At 41.9% G+C, this 17,285-nt stretch overlaps 1 protein-coding gene across 1 annotated transcript in view; it reads right to left on the reverse strand.

Annotated features, from left to right (window-relative positions):
* Positions 1-1,754: 1,754 nt before the first annotated feature.
* The window catches only part of ESR2 (estrogen receptor 2), a 59,024-nt gene continuing 43,493 nt past the window's right edge, over positions 1,755-17,285 (reverse strand). Inside the window, exons 8-9 of the mRNA XM_043472264.1 lie at positions 4,468-4,648; positions 1,755-3,118 (exon numbers count right to left, since the gene is read on the reverse strand). Coding sequence (XP_043328199.1) covers positions 2,932-3,118; positions 4,468-4,648 — 368 coding nt within the window. The 3' untranslated portion in view covers positions 1,755-2,931. The remainder of the gene's footprint in view (positions 3,119-4,467; positions 4,649-17,285) is intronic.

A 17,285-nucleotide genomic window follows, 5' to 3' on the forward strand; every position in this document is an offset into this window, starting at 1 on the left:
CACAGGTCCTATTCTCCCTAGTTAATCCCTTTTAAAAACTGAACTTGAAAACACTGAAATCTGTACTTAGCGATGGGAGAATTTTAAGTTGCCCATGGACCATTTGGGTGGTTGGTGTTAGTTGCCCAGTCATGTCCGACTCTTTGTGACCCCATGGACTATAACCTGCCAGGCTCCTCTGTCCATGGGATTTCCCAGAAAGGAATACTGAATGGGTTGCCATTTCCTCCTCCAGGGGACCTTCCCTACCCAGGGATTGAACCCAGTTCTCCCACAGATTCTTTACCGTCTGAGCCACCAGGGAAACTCTTTGGGTGGTTAGATATCCTCCAAATAGAAGACATTTAAAAGAAAGCACTGTTTAAGAGAAATGGCTCATCTTTAAAATGAACATGGAGGGTTTATTCAAAACCCATAAAAACAAGCAGCCTGATTTTGCAGTTTGCAATCCTTAGAGGAAGGATTTAGAGCAACTGGGAACAGATGTATACACTACATCTGAAAGAGGGAAAGGACCCTAGGGTATTCAAAACAAAACAAAGAACACCTTTAAATTACATACCATATTATCTCAACTGCCTGCTTGGCCTAGATGCCAGTCTAAGAGACAGCCTTGCACCAGGGCAGCCTCTCGGGTTGGACTGACTCACCTGTATCCCCAGCACATCAGGTGAGACCACAGCCAAGAAGAAATGACCAAAAGCGTTAACTTTCTCCTCACGGGCTAAATCCAAATGCAGTGAAACAAGCAACCTCAAGCAGCATACAGGAGTGTTTGTGGGAGATAGGCAGTGGGCACTGAAGGAGTTTTCATGACAGCAAGCACCATGTGGGTGACATACAGGGTCTGGCACAGACAGGTGCTTGGATGCCCGAGACCAATTGGATGCCTTCCTTGGCATCAAAATCCAACCTGAAAAACTTCAGTCATGGGGTGGTGGCTTGAACCTCATTCTGTATTATTTTTGTTGTTTTTTTTAATGTTGCTTTTTTCAAACTGGTAGTCTCTTTTATAAATACAGTTAAGAGGAATTCATCAGCAAATAATTGTTCTTCAAATAACTGCCTTCTTTGACTCCCACTTCCTACTCTCTAGCCTCCATCCCCTTGTTTGCCATAGGGGATCCTAAACTGACTGGAAAGAAAGAAAATTGACCTAAAAAACACTGGTTCCCTGGTTCCTATAAAACCTAAAGTGTCTGCTGTACTGAATCTCACTAAAGCTACAACATTGAGTCACTAAGAATAAATAATTTCAAATCCCCTCAGGATATAGACAACAGTGTGTTCTTCTTGGTACATGGTCAAGTGTTTCTGATACAGCTTTGCTCAACATTTTTAGTAAAACGGCATCAATATCAAAAGTAACAATTATTCAAGATCACACTGGCAGAAACCAACCTTATGTTATTGAATGTAATCTTCCTAATGACTTAGATTTACTGTGGTGAGCACATTCTGTATTTACCGTTTTCAAAAAGAAAATGTGTTCAATCTCCTATTACAAAGTAATTTTTAAAAACATCACAAAAATCACACATGATTATCTAACTGCTCTCTTCCAAAGTATAGACATAAACTCACTTTATGCATTCACCATGCTCCTGAAAATTTGTACGAAAACTTAAATTTTTAAAAAATGAGTTAAAATTGTAATTTCAGAAGTGCTTTATCATCGTGTCCTATTTATGTTCCACTTGGAATAAGAATTAATATTTTACTAAGTTTTTATTTCACCCAACCCACCATATAAATGTTCTGATAAGAAAATATTTTAAAAGAGCCCTAGGGTATAAAAGACTTTTTTCTTGCTATAAATAATTACCCTAACTATCTCTCTTTTCTAATAGAGCTCACAGTCTTGTTCAAGTGGTGTGCTCATCCCGTCTATACAGTTTGACCCTGAACCTGACACGCTGATGCTGACGTGTGTGTAGCTATTCATCCTTCTGTGGATCAGCACACCTCACACACACACAGCCTGCAGTGTCCCTGTCTCCCCTGGGTGGCTGATGTGGCAGTTGTGGCTGCCCCAGGGAAGCATGGTGGCTGTGACCCACACCCACAGGAGAAACCCCATTCCTGCAAACACTGGTCCTTTCTCCAGTACACGTACTCAACTCCTTGGACACAAGAGTTTTAAGAAAGGCAATTCCAGGAGCAGAGTATTCACATCTCCCCATTTCTTCTCCATGGAGGTGAAAACACACACACACACCCAAAATAATTCACAGGCTCTCTGAATGCAAACCAACAGGGGTGAACCTGCAGGAAGGTGGCAGCAAGGTTTTTGGGGAAGAATGTGGCTCCCACCCCAGCCTGACCACTGGCTCCCTAGATCACCTTCCCTCTGGCCTTGGACAGAATCATAGCAATGTATGACCATCCGTCCTCACAGGCCTGTGAGGTAGGCATGTGGAACCAGTTAGCTGACGGTCGTTGTGGTTTTCAACCCTACAATCAAGTGGTCCAGAAGGCAGCGTACAAAGGACTACTCAAAGGGCAGCTTAAGTGGCACAGAAAAGGTTGGTCCTCTTCTGTGCGTGTCCTACATTTTCTCCCCTTTCTCCCCTGACAGCCCTTCCAAGTCAGTTTCCTCCAGTCACTCCAAAATCCCTAAGATATTTTCCAAAGAGTGGGAGGGAGATGGGAAGTAACGGAGCGACCACAATGAGCCCCCAAGAGGCCAAGCCAGACATAAACCCTATGCTCAAACTCTGCCCCCTGATGACAAGGAGCACTGGCTTTGCACCCTGACTCCCAGGAGATGGGGAGGTCGGGGAAGGATGGCATGGAGGAGCCACAGGAAGGACCACATGGCAGAAAGCCAAGGAAGCCCGCCCCCTTCTGGCGGGGCTCACGGTTCATGCTGGAGTTCACGCTTCAGCCTCTGACCTTCTCTGCAGCCTGACCACAGCTCGGGGCTGGGCGTCACTGAGCCTGGGGGTTCTGGGAGCCCTCTTTGCTCTCACTGTCCTCCGCCAGGTTGCGCTCAGACCCTGTGACCAAAGACTTGTTGCCGCGAAGCGTGTGGGCATTTAGCATCTCCAGCAGCAGATCGTAGACAGGGACCACGTTTTTGCACTTCATGTTGAGCAGGTGTTCCATGCCTTTGTTACTGGAGAGACAAAAAGGTGCTGAGATTCCTTCCTAAAGCAGCCACAGGAAGCCTAACATCTCCCCAACTCTCCCCCATGGAGCTGGTCCTCACCTTCACCCCAGCACGACCCCCAGCCCTCTGCTCTATGGTTCTTGCATCTGGCTCCTCCAATGATCTGCAGGTGAGGATGAAGCCAATGTCCTGTGGATGATGGTGTCCCACCACCCACCCCCAACAACTTGATCCATAGTGTGATGGGGTCTCTGAACACCACAGTTACATCTTCATGGTCTTTGAAAACACTGAACCATTGCTCCTGGGAGAAATAAGGGTTAGGTTCTGAGAGATCCTGGTCCCAACATTTTCATCAGCCCATTAATATAAATATCTCCTAGAATGGCAAATATCTCCTAGAATGGCAAACCTCGGGCAGGGGATGTGTTGCAAGGATATATAATATCCTTTTCTATAGCAAGAAAAGGATGACTCTTAAGGAAGCCTTTGTGATCACCCCAGATCACCAGCCCCAGAGCTGATCTAGAGAAGCTGGGTTTAACCTCTTTAAGAAAACACCTCAGGACCCCAGCCCAGTGTAGTGCAGGAAGATGGGGCATCTCACTTTAGGGGAGGAACTAACTGCCCCTTTCAGAATCCACAAACAAGCTAAAATCCCCAGCAACTGAAAACCAGATAAGCCAGCACAGTGTTGCAGGGAAAAGCCAATTCTGGCTCCTTATTGGAACTGTGCCTTTGACTTGCTTTCTGTTGCTTTTGTTATAATCACACATGATGACCTGCCTCAGAGAATCCTGCCCCTGTGCCTGACTTACTAAAGAGTCTTTGTTCAGGACCCAGTCCACCTGTAGGCGGCAGGAAGGACGGCACTAACACATCCCCTGCCCGAGGTTTGAATTCTAGGAGATATTTGCAACATTAATGGCCTTTTTACTTTGTTTCCTCATCTCCCCCCACCTCTGATCTATAAAAGAACCTGGCATCCAGACCCTCAAAAGATAGTTATTTTGAGACATTAGTCTGCCATCTTCTTGGTCAGCCTAAAGTTGTATTCCTTGCCTCAACAGCTAGTCTCTTGCCATCTAGCTTACGGCAAGCAGAGCGAGCTTGGGCAGGGTAACAAGACACTATAAAGCTGCTATAACGACCACATCTTACAAGGGCCATCAGCATGTATAGTGATGATGCCCGCCTTCCCTTTCAGGAGTTCATTTTCCCTTAAAGGTGGCAATTCCACCTCATCCATCTTGAACTTGCAAAACCCTTTTTCCAAAGCTCTTCACCCTTCTGTGAGCATCTGCACCCTCCCTCCCACCACACACCCAGTGGAGCAGACCCCACAGGGATCGTACCTGGCGTGCCTGACGTGAGAGAGGAGCATCAGCAGGTTAGCCAGGCGCATGGACTGCTGCTGGTAGGACACGCCGCTCTTGGCAATCACCCAGACCAGAGCGTCCGTCACGGCATTCAGCAGGTGAGTCAGCTTCCGGCCACTGTCAGCCTCCTGGGGTGCTGTAGCTGAAGGGTACATACCTGGACAAAGAATTAAAAAGCCCCGAGTCATTGCCCTGAGAAAACCAAAGTCATGTGCTCAGCCATTAGGCATGTGTGTGCTAGGTTGCTTCAGTCATGTCTGACTCTGTGTGATCCTATGGACTATAGCCCGCCAGGCTTCTCTGCCCATGAGATTCTCCAGGCAAGTATACTGGAGTGGGTTGTCATGCCTTCCTCCTGGGGATCTTCCCCCTACATTCTCCAGGAGGGAAGCCAAAGTGGTCTCGGTGGTTCTGACGTCTGTATGTCTGGTGAAACCTTAAAAGCGTGGCCTCACCTCTTCATGCTGTCTATTCCCCCAAGAGCCAGCCCTGTCATTGAGCTGGAAGGGAAAGGTGGCTGAATGCAGGCAGACTCAGCAGCCTCTCAGAGGGCTGCCAGGCCCATAAGTGTGGCTGTGCCACAGTAGGAAATGTACCCAGCTGCCTCAAACCATGACATGGTACCGCTCAGCTGCAGCAACAATACCCATATGGAGATGGCCAGAAAGTGAGGTTACTCCAACTCTTAGTCCCTAGGAGGGCCACCGGTCTAAGGGGAGTTTACTAAACAAGCTAATCACCACTGCTATGCAGCCTCCCACCCCTTACATGGCAGGCCCACTGCCACCTCACCTCTGTCCGGACTCTCAGCATATCACTTCAGGGGACGCCTTGGTGGAGAAGGAAGACCACCGATTTGCAATAAGACAGACCTACTTTATATTCACCATCTCCTGCTCTCTGGCCCCTGACCAGTCACCTGGTTCTTCCAGCCTCAGCTCCTCACTAAGCAAACTTACAGGCACGTGATTCCTGAGGTCCTCACACTATCTCACAAGGTAGGTCACCTCCCCCTTCCTGCCTGGCCCTCTGTTTAATTCCCCTCTGACTCTAGGAACTGAGATACCTGGCCTCCTGAAAGTTACAAAATAACAGCTTAGTTGTGTACCCTTGCCCCTACCATCCCCCTCCCCTACCAACCCTGACTTTTTGATTCTGGGCAACAGGGAAGTAATTAGCTTCCCTTCCAGGCTTTGGATTTCAAAGAATAAATAGCAAATACATGAAATCAACAGGGGAGCTGCTGACTTTTGACTGTGATGAGAACGAAGGATCATCCACAGAGTTTGTTTTGGCAGCTTTTGTTCTCTACTTTTACTGGCATTTTCAGTTCAATTAAGGCAACTCAGTTCAACCCAGTTCAATTAAGGCAAGGGACATTCTGAACCACAACCATGCCAGTGCAGGGCTTTACCACATTCCTGGGGGCATGTCCCTCCATGATGTCTCATGATGCAGATTTAAGATACTCATCTTTGGCCCAGAAGCTGCTGCTCCAAGCCACCTGCTCACCTTGTTCCCCACAGTGACTCTTCCCAACTCCCCCGCATCCTCAAGTCTCCCACCGTCCCTCACGGCAGATGACCTGCCCTCTTACTGTCCCCACCCTCCACCCAACATGCCCTTGAGTAACCAAAATGGAAAATGCAGATCACGAAGCACCCTTCAATGACTTCCCAGCTCCTGGGGTGGAGTCCAAACCACTTAATGCCATTACAGGGTACCAGGCCTCTCTCTGTTCTTTTCACCTTCAGTTCCCAGCACGCCTCAACTTGAACCGTAGGTGATACACTGGCCATGCTGAACGTTCTGCTTAGACCCGCCCTTCCTTCCCTGCCCTCCTCCATCCCACCTCCTCCTCCTTTCCACACCCCCTCCTCCAGATCATCTACATCCATTCCTCCTCTAGATTCCATACATTCCGTGTGCCACAACTACTGTGGAAGCTGATGCTCCCAAGATGCCATGTGCTTTCCCAGCAGAGGGCATCACATTGTACCACAGGCTGGAAGTCCTCACACACATGCTCTGACCCTCAACAAGACCGGACGTCAGTACTTCAGGGGCACAGACCCTGTCCGTCTGTATGCCATTCTATCCCCATCACCGACGGCAAAGACTGGCATGGAAGAATTAGATGGATTTACACAGATTCAAACTTCTAGGCAATCACACCATTGTAATTGAAATGATAAATATGCATATTAATGCATATTTTAGGTAAATACACAGAAAATTATTAATTAAATGAAAAAATAGCAAAAACTATTTTAAGCTTAACTTCCTTAAAATTGACCCTGGCTGCATGAACAACTGCTTTCTTGTAACTACCCTTTTTAGCTTATTCTGCTCCATGTATTTCTACTGCCATAAATAAATCTTATCTCTGGATTCTAAAAGGAGTCAAAATTGTATACTTGTATATACGTTGGTCTAAAGTGACAAAAAGTGAAAATGTAAAAATATTTGGCTACTATACAAATGTTCATAGCAATATTACTCATAATAGCCGAAACGTGGAAATACCCCAAATGTCCATCAACTGATGAATGGATAAACAAAATATACAACCATATAATGGAGTATTTTTTGTTGTTCAGTCACTAAGTTGTATCTGACTCTTTTGTGACTCCCACGGACTGTAGCCCACCAGGCTTCTCTGTCCATGGGATTTCCCAGGCAAGAATACTGGAGTGGGTTGCCATTCCCTTCGCCAGGGGATCTTTTCCACCCAGAAATTGAATCCTGGTCTCCTGCATTACAGGCATATTCTTTACCCTTGGAGCCACCAGGGGCACAAGCTTATAGAGATGCTAAAAACCGCTGAACTGTATGCTTTAAATGACACTACGCTTTAAATTCAGGACATCCCTGGTGTCCAGTATTTAAAAATCCATGGGCCAATATAGTGGGCTGACATGGGTCTGATCTCTGGTCCAGGAAGATTCCACGTCCTGTTGGGCAACTAGCCTTCCCTGGTGGCTCAGGTGGTAAAGAATCTACCTGCCAGTGCAGGAGACACTGGTTTGATCCCTGGGTTGGGACGATCCCCTGGAGAAGGGAATGGTTACCCACTCTAGTATTCTTGTCTGGAGAATTCCATGGACAGAGGAGCCCAATGGGCTACAGTCCATGGGGTCACAAAGAGTCAGATACAACTGAGCCACTTTCACTTCACAGGGCAACTAAGCCTGTGTGCCACAACTACTGAGCCCATGCACCCTAGTGCCCATGCTCTGCAACGAGAAGCCACTGCAGTGAGAAGCCCACTTGCCACAACTAGAGAAAGCCATGCGCAACAACAAAGACCCAAAGGAGACAAAATTTTTTAAATACAAAAAAAAGAACGCTCCTTAGTACCTCCCTATGTCTGACCAAGGCTCTCATCCAGTAACCTGTGTTGGCTACTGGGTCATGTTCTTCACAAATGAGCAAGCAGCCACTGCCAAGGGTGAGCCCTGGGTCTTCTACAGGCTGTGGGGCCAGTACAGCTCCACACAGGGCTCGGGGTCCATCACTGATGAGGGGTCTGGGGACAGCAGTCACTGTGGTTTTGTAAAGGCATGTGCTATATCAATTTTATACATGGGAAAGATTTTACATACAGAAAGATTAACCTATATAAAATCATCCTGGGAAGGAATTAGGCTGTAGAAAAGCGACCTTGCTGCCTGACTGTCTCTTCAGTCAGCAATGCTGTGCCTGCACTTTGGACATTCATGTACGCTCTGACTCATCAAAATGTATGTACAGAGTAATTGCTAAGTGACAGGCCCTGGGAGGGGCAAGGGACAAGACCCAAAGCCCCCTCCCCCAGGACACTCATTGCCCAGACACATAGGAAATGGCAAGAATTAATCCCCTCCAGCCCCTAAGAGTAAAAACATCAGATTTCATTTTAAAATCAAATTAAGTTACTTTTCCTAAAACTAAAGAAATACAGCAAAAAAGTCAAGATCTTGGCACAACACCACACACATACCAAGAAAAATAAAATAAAGTCAAGGACACAATTTCCTCTCCTCTTTATCGCCTGGGAACAGCTGTGTGCTCCTTCCACCAGCCCACCTGCTGACATTCTGAGCAGCACATGGGAGAGCTGGGCAACCCACCCCACCCCACCCCCGCCACATTTGCCACATCCTTAGGGTTCAAAAGATGAAGATATAAGCTCACCTTGACCAAAAGCAAATAAATCAGAACAGATAAAGTGTTAAATAAAACTTTCAGAACACTGACAAAAGGAAAAATCTTCTGGCTTTTGGAAGGCATCTGGTCCCATCACTTCATGGCAAATAGATGGGGGAAAAGTGGAAACAGTGACAGATTTTATTTTTTGGGGTCCAAAATCACTGCGGACAGTGACTGCAGCCATGAAAATAAAAAGACATTTGCTCCTTGGAAGAAAAGCTATGACCAACCTAGACAGCATATTAAAAAGCAGAGACATTACTTTGCTGACAAAGGTCCACCTAGTCAAAACTATGGTTTTTCCAGTAGTCATGTATGGATGTGAGAGTTGTACCATAAAGAAGGCTGAGTGCTGAAGAATTGAAGCTTTCAAACTGTGGTGCTGGAGAAGCCTCTTGAGATTCTCTTGGACAGCAAGGAGATCAAACCAATCAATTCTAAAGGAAATCAACCCTGAATATTCACTGGAAGGACTGATGCTGAAGCTCCAATACTTTGGCCATGAGATGTGAAGAGCCGACTCAATGGAAAAGATCCTGATGCTAGGTTAGACTGAGGGAAGGAGGAGAAGGAGGTGACAGAGGATGAGATGGTTGGACAGCAACACTGACTCGACGGACCTGAGTTTGAACAAACTTCAGGACAGAGTGAAGGACAGGGAAGCCTGACGTGCTGCAGTCAATGGGGTCACAAAGAGCTGGACACAACTTAGTGACTGAACAACAAGATACGACCATCTCCTCTCTCACCACCTCCTCACCCAGCACCATGAGAATGGACTGGTGTTGAAAGGTGACAGTGATATGGACCCAGCAGGCTATGACCACAGTGCTCTGCACAGAAGAGAAGACCCATCTGACCTCTTCAGTGTCCTTCTGTGGATCCTTTTGTGCCATGGCCTTCTCTACCCACCCATGTCATGAGTGAACCAGAGTGAACCAGAGCTTGAGTTGATATCTCTGAAAAATTTTATGTAAAATAAGAAAATCCTATTTATGCAAAATAGGATAAACAGGTTCTAGTTCTTTCATTTAATGAAAAGTTTCATCCATATGAAAACTTTGTAATAAAAAGGTACAAAGGCTTGATAAGTCCTAAAATTATTTAGATAAATAGATTTTATTCCTCATTTTAAATATTTCAAAAGACTTTTTATCTGCAGATTGATTCCACTGTGTTTCCTAGATTCAGTAGCCTCTAATTCTATGCAAGGGAGGACTTCTCTAGTTTTCAGGTTTCTAGATGATGAATGGCTGGTCCCATGACTCTTAGTTTGGATATGTTATTATGTTAACTACAACACTCACATAACACCTTCAAGTTTCTAAAACACCTTAACAATATTTTAATAGTTTGTGTTAAATGCAACATTGCTCTTGTCTCTGAGTTTCAGAAGCCACATCAAAGACTGAGTCTCTCTAATACAGCAGTTCTATGTGCTCGCACATCTTACCTCTGCATGGTGGAGGAAGTTTGCTGAGAGGGAAGTCCAGGTGGTACTGCCCTCATCCCCTCTCTCCCCACAGAAAGGAACATGTACTTCTCCTAAGCTTAGTAAGGATCAGACATCTCATTAACTGTAAGAGTGTATAACCTTATTCTACACCAAAAGCATTGTATCTATTCATTACCACTAATTTTGTTGGGATCAAGTTGAATTTTGAGAGTATTTGTGAGGAGGACTGACCTCTTAACACACTGAATCTGCTAACCCATTAACTTCTCTCCCCACTTATTTAGAATTTATTTAATCTCTCTCTGCAATGTTTTACAGTTTTCAGTGTACAGTTTCACATCTTTTGTCAAATTTATCCTAAGGTTTCATAATTTTTATGCTATTATAAACGGTATTGATTTTTAATTTCAAATACTAATTGTTAATTGCTACCATATAGAAATAAAATTATTTTTTATATATTTCCCCTATATCCTACAACGCAGGAGACCCGGGTTCAATTCCTCGATCAGGAAGATCCCCTGAAGAAGGAAATGACAATCCACTCCAGTATTCTTGCCTGGAGAATCCCATGGACAGAGAGGCCTGGCAGGAACAGTCCATGGGATTGCAAGAGTTGGACACGACTTAACAACTAAACCACCACCATATCCTTCAATCCTGTTAAACTCACTTTTTTGTAAACTCTTATTAATAGTTTTCACATGGGTAGAAAGATGGCAAAGAATCTGCCTGCCAATGTGGAGATGCAAGAGACCTGGGTTTGATCCCTGGGTCAGGAAGATCCCCTGGAGTAGGAAATGGCAACCCACTCCAGTATTCTGCCTGGAAAATTTCAACAGAGGAGCCTTGCAGGCTACAGACCGTGAATGGAGTCACACAAGTTCGGAAACGGCTGCGACTGAGCATATACACAATTTTCTACACAGATTATCATGTTTTCAAATAAAGAGTTTTACTTCTACCTCTATAATGTTGATGGATGTACTTTTACCTCTTTTCTTGCCTTGTGGCACTAAAACTTCCAATAAAACACTGAACAGAATCCATGACAGTGGATATTCTTGCCTTGTTCCTGATAACAAGTATAACATTAGCTGTAGGTTTATTCATTAATGCCCTTGATTGGGTTAAGGAAGTTTCTTCCCATTTACTAGTTTGTTGAGAGTTTTTAGCAAGAATGGGCATAGATTTTGTCAAATGCTTTCTTTACACTTACTGGAAAAATCATGTGATTTTTCATTTAATTACTCTGTTAACATGGTAAATTATGCTGATCAATTATCAAATGTTAAAGAACCCTTGTATTCCTTGGAAAAATCACATTGTTTGTTATATACTATTGGATTCTACTTCTTTGAAAACTTTTGAGAATTTCTCCATCTGTGTACATGAGAAATATTCATCTGTTGTCTTTTCTTCTAATATGTTGGTCTGGGTTTACTGTCAAGAGTAATGAGTTGGAAAGTTATTCTTGGCTCCTCAGTTTTCTGCAAGAATATGTATAAACTTGGTATTATTTATTCCTTAAATGTTTGGTAGAATTCTTCCAGAAAAGTCATCTGTGCCTGGAGTTTTCTTTGTGTGACAGTCTTAAACTAAAACTTTAGTGTCTTTGACAAATAGTTATTCATAGTTTTTAAGTTTCTTTTTGATTGAGCTTCAATAATTTGTATCATCCAAATAATCTGTCCATTTCATCTAATACTCAAGTGAATTGGCATATGGTGTTTATAATATTATCTTATTATTCTTTTTAATATCTGAAGAATAACAACGGTACATGTCCCACTACTAATATTGGTAATTTGTATCTTCTTTATTATGATCAGTCTGGCTAGAGGCTCATCAGTTTCATTGATCTTCTCAAAGAATAAGCTTTTGGCTCTCTCAATTTTCATCTATTATTTTCTATTTTCTGTTCCATTGTTTTCCACTTTATCCTTTATTATTTCTTTTCTTCTGCTTACTTGGGATTTCATTTTCTCTTCTTTTCCTAAGTCTCTTTAAGGTTGAAAGCTGAAGTCTTTCACTTCAGACCTTGATTTCTAATTGAAATATAGTTGACACACAATTCTAAGTCAGGTTCAAGTGTACTGTATAGCGATTTGGCATTTGTGTACATTATGAAATGATCACCACAATAAATTGAGTAACCATCTGTCTCCATACAAAGATATTACAATATTATTGACCATATTCCTAACGTTACATATTGCTTCCCCATAGCTTTCTTTTTTTTTTTTTTTAATAACTGCAGGTTTGTACCTCTTAGTTCCTTTCACATGTTATTTCATGCTCTTTTGCCTCCAACAACCACCTGTTTGTTCTCAGCATTCATTTAGTCTATTTTTGTGTTTTGCTTTTTAAATTCCACATATAAGTGAGATCATACAGTATTTCTCTTTCTCTGATTTATTTCACTTAGTATAATGCCCTCTAGATCATTCCATGTTGTTGCAAATGGCAGGGTTTCAATTTTTAATATATGAGTAATATTCCACTCATAATCCACACACTCGTGTGTGTGTGTATTTACACACACATATATATGACATTTTTAAAATTCACTCATCTATTGATGGACACTTAGGTGGCTTTGATATCTCGGCTACTGTAAATAAGGCTCCAGTGAACGTTTGTTTTGTTTTGTTTAGTCACTAAGTTGTGTCTGACTCTTTTGCGACCCCATGGACTATAGCCTGCCAGACTCCTCTGTCCATGAGATTTCCCAGGCAACAATACTGGGGTAAGTTGCCATTTCTTTCTCCAGGGGATCTTCCCAACCCAGAGATTGAACCCATGTCTCCTTCACTGGCAGGCGTATTTTTTACCACTGAGCCACTAGGTAAGCCCTCGGTGAACACTGGTGTACATAAATACCAGAATACACGTTCTCTTCAAGTACACATAGAACATTCTCCAGGATGGATCACAGGCTAGGCCAGAAAACAAGTCTTAATAAATTTAAGAAAATTCAAATTACATCAAACATCTTCTGGCTATAACATTGTGAGACTAGAAATCAACAACAAGAAAAAAACTGCAAAAAACACAAACACATAGAGTCTAAACAGCTACTACTAAAAAATCAATGGGTCACTGAAGAAATCAAATAGGAAATAAAAATATACCTGGAGACAAATGAAAATGGAAACACATGATTTGAAATCTATGGGATGCCACAAAAACAATTCTAAGAAGGAAGTTTTCTAGCAATATAAGCTTACCTCAGGAAACAAGAAAAATTTTGAGAGGTTCCTTTTATTGGAATATGAGCCTTGAGTGTTATAAATTTCCCTCAACTGTTGAGTAAGTTGCAACCCCCAAATTTGGCTGTGTTCTACTTTTATTTTCAGTTAGTTCAAAATGCTAATTTTGATTATTTTTCCTGTGATCTACAGATTATTTAGATATATATTATTTTGTTTCCAAGTGTTTGGAAATTTTCCAAGATCTAATATTAATTTCTGATATAGTTCCATAGTGTCAAAGAAAATGCTTTGTATGAGTTAAATTCTTTTAAATATATTCAGATTTAATGGTTCAGAATATGGTCTATCCTGGTAAATATTTAATGAACACTTACAAAAAATGTGTCTTCTGCTGTTTGGGGGTTGAGTGCTTTTAAAATGTCAATTAGGTAAAGTTGGCTGGCAGTGTTATTCAAGACTTTATACTTGCTGATTTTCTGTCTACTTGTTCTATCGATTATTAAGGGGTATTAATATCCAACTATAATAAAGGATTTGTTCATTTCTCCCTGCAGTTTTTTTTTTTTTAATTTTGATGAGCTTTGTTTTTATTTATTTATTTTGGCTGCACTGGGTCTTGTGGAGTGGGGGGGGCTTCTCCAGTTGTGACGAGCAGGCTCAGTAGTTGCAGCATATGGGCTCTTTAGTTGGGCTTAGTTGTCCCATGGCATGGCGGATTTTAGTTCCCAGACCATGGACTGAACCTGTGTCCCCTGCAATAGAAGGCAGATTTTTAACTACTGGACCACCAAGGAAGTCCCCTCCCTGCAGTTTTATCAGATTTTACTTCGTAATGTTTGAGGTTCTCTTATTTGGTGCATAAATGTTTAGGGTATTTACATCTTCTTGACAAACTGATTCATTTATCATTATGAAATGAATTTCTTTATTCCTAGAAATTTTACTCTAAAATTTACTTTTTTATAACATTAATATAGCCACTCCAGCTTTCTCTTGATTAGTCTTAGAATGTAATATCTTTCCCCATCCTTTACCATTAACTTATATTTTTAAATGAACTTCTTGTTAGTAGTAAACAGTTGTGCTGTTTATCCAATCTGAAAATGTTTTCCTTTCAATTGAGGTTTAATATAATTATTGTTAGGATTAATTAGGAATTTACCATCCTGTTTATTGTTTTCTGTTTGTCCTATCTATGCTTTACACTGCCTTTTTTTCTTCTTTTTGGCTAATTTTTATGGTTCCATTTTATCACCATTGTTGGTATTAGCTCTAATTCTTTGCTATTTTCATGGTTGCATTTGGGTTTGTGATATACATTTTAACTTACTACAGTTTATCTTCAAGTACTACTATAGTACTTCATGTACAAAATAAAAACCTTATATCACACTACACTTCCATTTGTTCTATCCCAGCCTTTGTGGTCTCGTCATGTTTTATTTCTATATAAACCCACAATATATGGGGTTTTTTTTTGCTATAAACATTAAGTTATCTTTTAAATGAAAGTAAAGAGTCTTAAATAATAAGATAAATTCATTATATTTACCCACATTGTTATCATCTGCAGGACCTCTTTATTCCTTTGCATGGATCCATATTTACATCTGGTATCATTTTCCTCCTGCTTGAAAGACTTCCACTAATATGATAGTGCTAGTGATGAATACTTTGAGTTTTTGTATGTCTGAAAATATTTTTATTTTTAGTTTTTATTTTGCCTTAATTTTTTTTAGATTTTTCTTTTGATGTGGAATATTTTTAAAGTTTTTATTACATTTGCTACAATATTTCTTCTGTTTTTGTGTTTTGGTTTTTTGGCTGTGAGGCATGTGGGATCTTAGCTGCCTGACTGGGGATTAAACCCATACTCCTTCTAATAAAAATAAATGGAAAAAAAAAAAAACACCATACTCCTTGCACTGGACTACAAAGTCCTAACCACTGGGCTGCCAGGGAAGTCCCCTGCCTTCGTTTTTTGAAAAGGACTTTCATTGTGTAAGGAATTCTACTTCAGTGCTCACTTTGGCAGCATGTATACTAAACGGAATTCTACTTTAACAATTTTTTTCTACAAGTACTTTGAAAATGCTGCTCCCTTGCCCCATTCACTTGCATCAGAACAGAAATTTGCTGTCATCCCCTTCTTTGTTCCTCTGCATGTAATATCTTTATTCTTTAGTTGCTTTTAAGATTCTTCTCTTTATCACTGATTTTAAGCAACTTGAAAATGATGTGCCTTAGTGTGGTTTTCTTCAAGTTTCCTGTTCTTGGGGTACATCAAGCTTCTTGGATTTGTGTGTTTATTGTTGTTGTTCAGTCACTAAGTCATGTCCAACTCTTTGTGCCCCCATGGACAGCAGCACACCAGGCTTCCCTGTCCTTCACTGTCTCCCCGAGTTTGCTCAAATTCATGTCCATTGAGTCAGTGATGCTATATAATCATCTCATTGTCTACCGCCCTCTTCTCCTTTTGCTTTCAATCTTCCCAGCATCAGGGTCTTTTCCAATGAGTCGGCTCTTTGCATCAGGTGGCCAAAGTACTGGAGCTTCAACTTCAGCATCACTCTTTCCAATGAATATTCAGAAAATCAATCCATTGGATTTTCCTTTAGGAAAAGGAAATCCTAGTGTGTTTATAATTTTCATTAAATTTGGAAAAATTTCAACCATTGTTTCTTCAAGTATTTTCTTACCCCTCTGCTTTCAGGGACTCCAAATTCATGTATATTAATAACTATAGTTGTCCCATAGCTTCCTAATAATCTGTTCATTTTTTAAAACTTTTCTTCTTCCCATTCTTTTTCAATAGTTTCTATTGCTATTGCTTAACATCCACTATTTTTTTCTTCTGCTATGCCTAATTGGATGTGAAAGTGAAAGTTGCTCAGTCGTGTCTGACTCTTTGTGACCCCATGGACTATACAGTCCATGGAATTCTCCAGGCCAGAATATTGGAGTGGGTAGCCTTTCCCTTCTCCAGGGGATCTTCCCAGGATGTAAATCCATCTAAACATACTTTTCACATTTAGAAATTCAGTTTGAGTGTGTTTCACATTTTCTATGTCTCTTCTAACCTGTTCATGCTTTCCTCTTTCTGGTGATTCTTGCCCTGTCCTTGGTTAGTATTGTAATAAGCACAAAACATGTTCAGCTGAAGACCTGAAGGGGACCCTCTGCAGATCTTGAAAGCCTCTCTGGCCAGCTTTTTCCTCTCTAGTACTCCTCAGAAATAAGAAATACACTAACTGTTTTAATGTCGTTGTCAACTAATTTTATCATCTGCACCATCTGGCATCTTTTCCAGTTATTGTCATTTCCCTCATTTGAGGTCATATTTTCTGCTTCTTTGCATGCCTGCCAACATTGGATTGATTTACCCTGTTAGGTGCTGTATATTCTTCTATTCCTTTAAATTGCCTGGAGCTTTATTCTTGGGTGCAGTTAAGTTACTTGGCAATAGTTTGATCCTTCAGACCTGTTTTTAAGTTTCACTTGGTAGGACCAGAGCAGCCTTTATTCTAGAGCTCATGTTACCTCACTACTGAAACAATGCCTTTGTGAGTACTACAGCCAACATCCAGTAGAGCTCAAGGTTTTTCCCTGTGGCTGGTGAGAACACGAGCTATTCCCGGCCCTGTGTGAACTTCCAGGGTTGTTCTGCCTGCTTCTTTCTGGTGATTCCTTCCCTGTCCTTAGTTATTATCATAATAAGCATGAAATTGACGTTCAGCTGAAGACCTGAAGGGAACCCTCTGCAGCTCTCGAAAGCCTCTCTGGCCAGCTCCTTCCTCCCCAGTACTATCCCCTGCAGATCCTAGCTGCCTTAGCCTCCCCAAACTCCAACTCCGTCCCCTCAGTTCAGGAAGACCCCTGGTGTCCACTTGGGTTACTTCTCCCTGTGTTACAATCTGGAAACTGGCTCAAGG

Source organism: Cervus canadensis, chromosome 6 (assembly GCF_019320065.1).
Source record: "Cervus canadensis isolate Bull #8, Minnesota chromosome 6, ASM1932006v1, whole genome shotgun sequence".
NCBI lineage: Eukaryota > Metazoa > Chordata > Mammalia > Artiodactyla > Cervidae > Cervus > Cervus canadensis.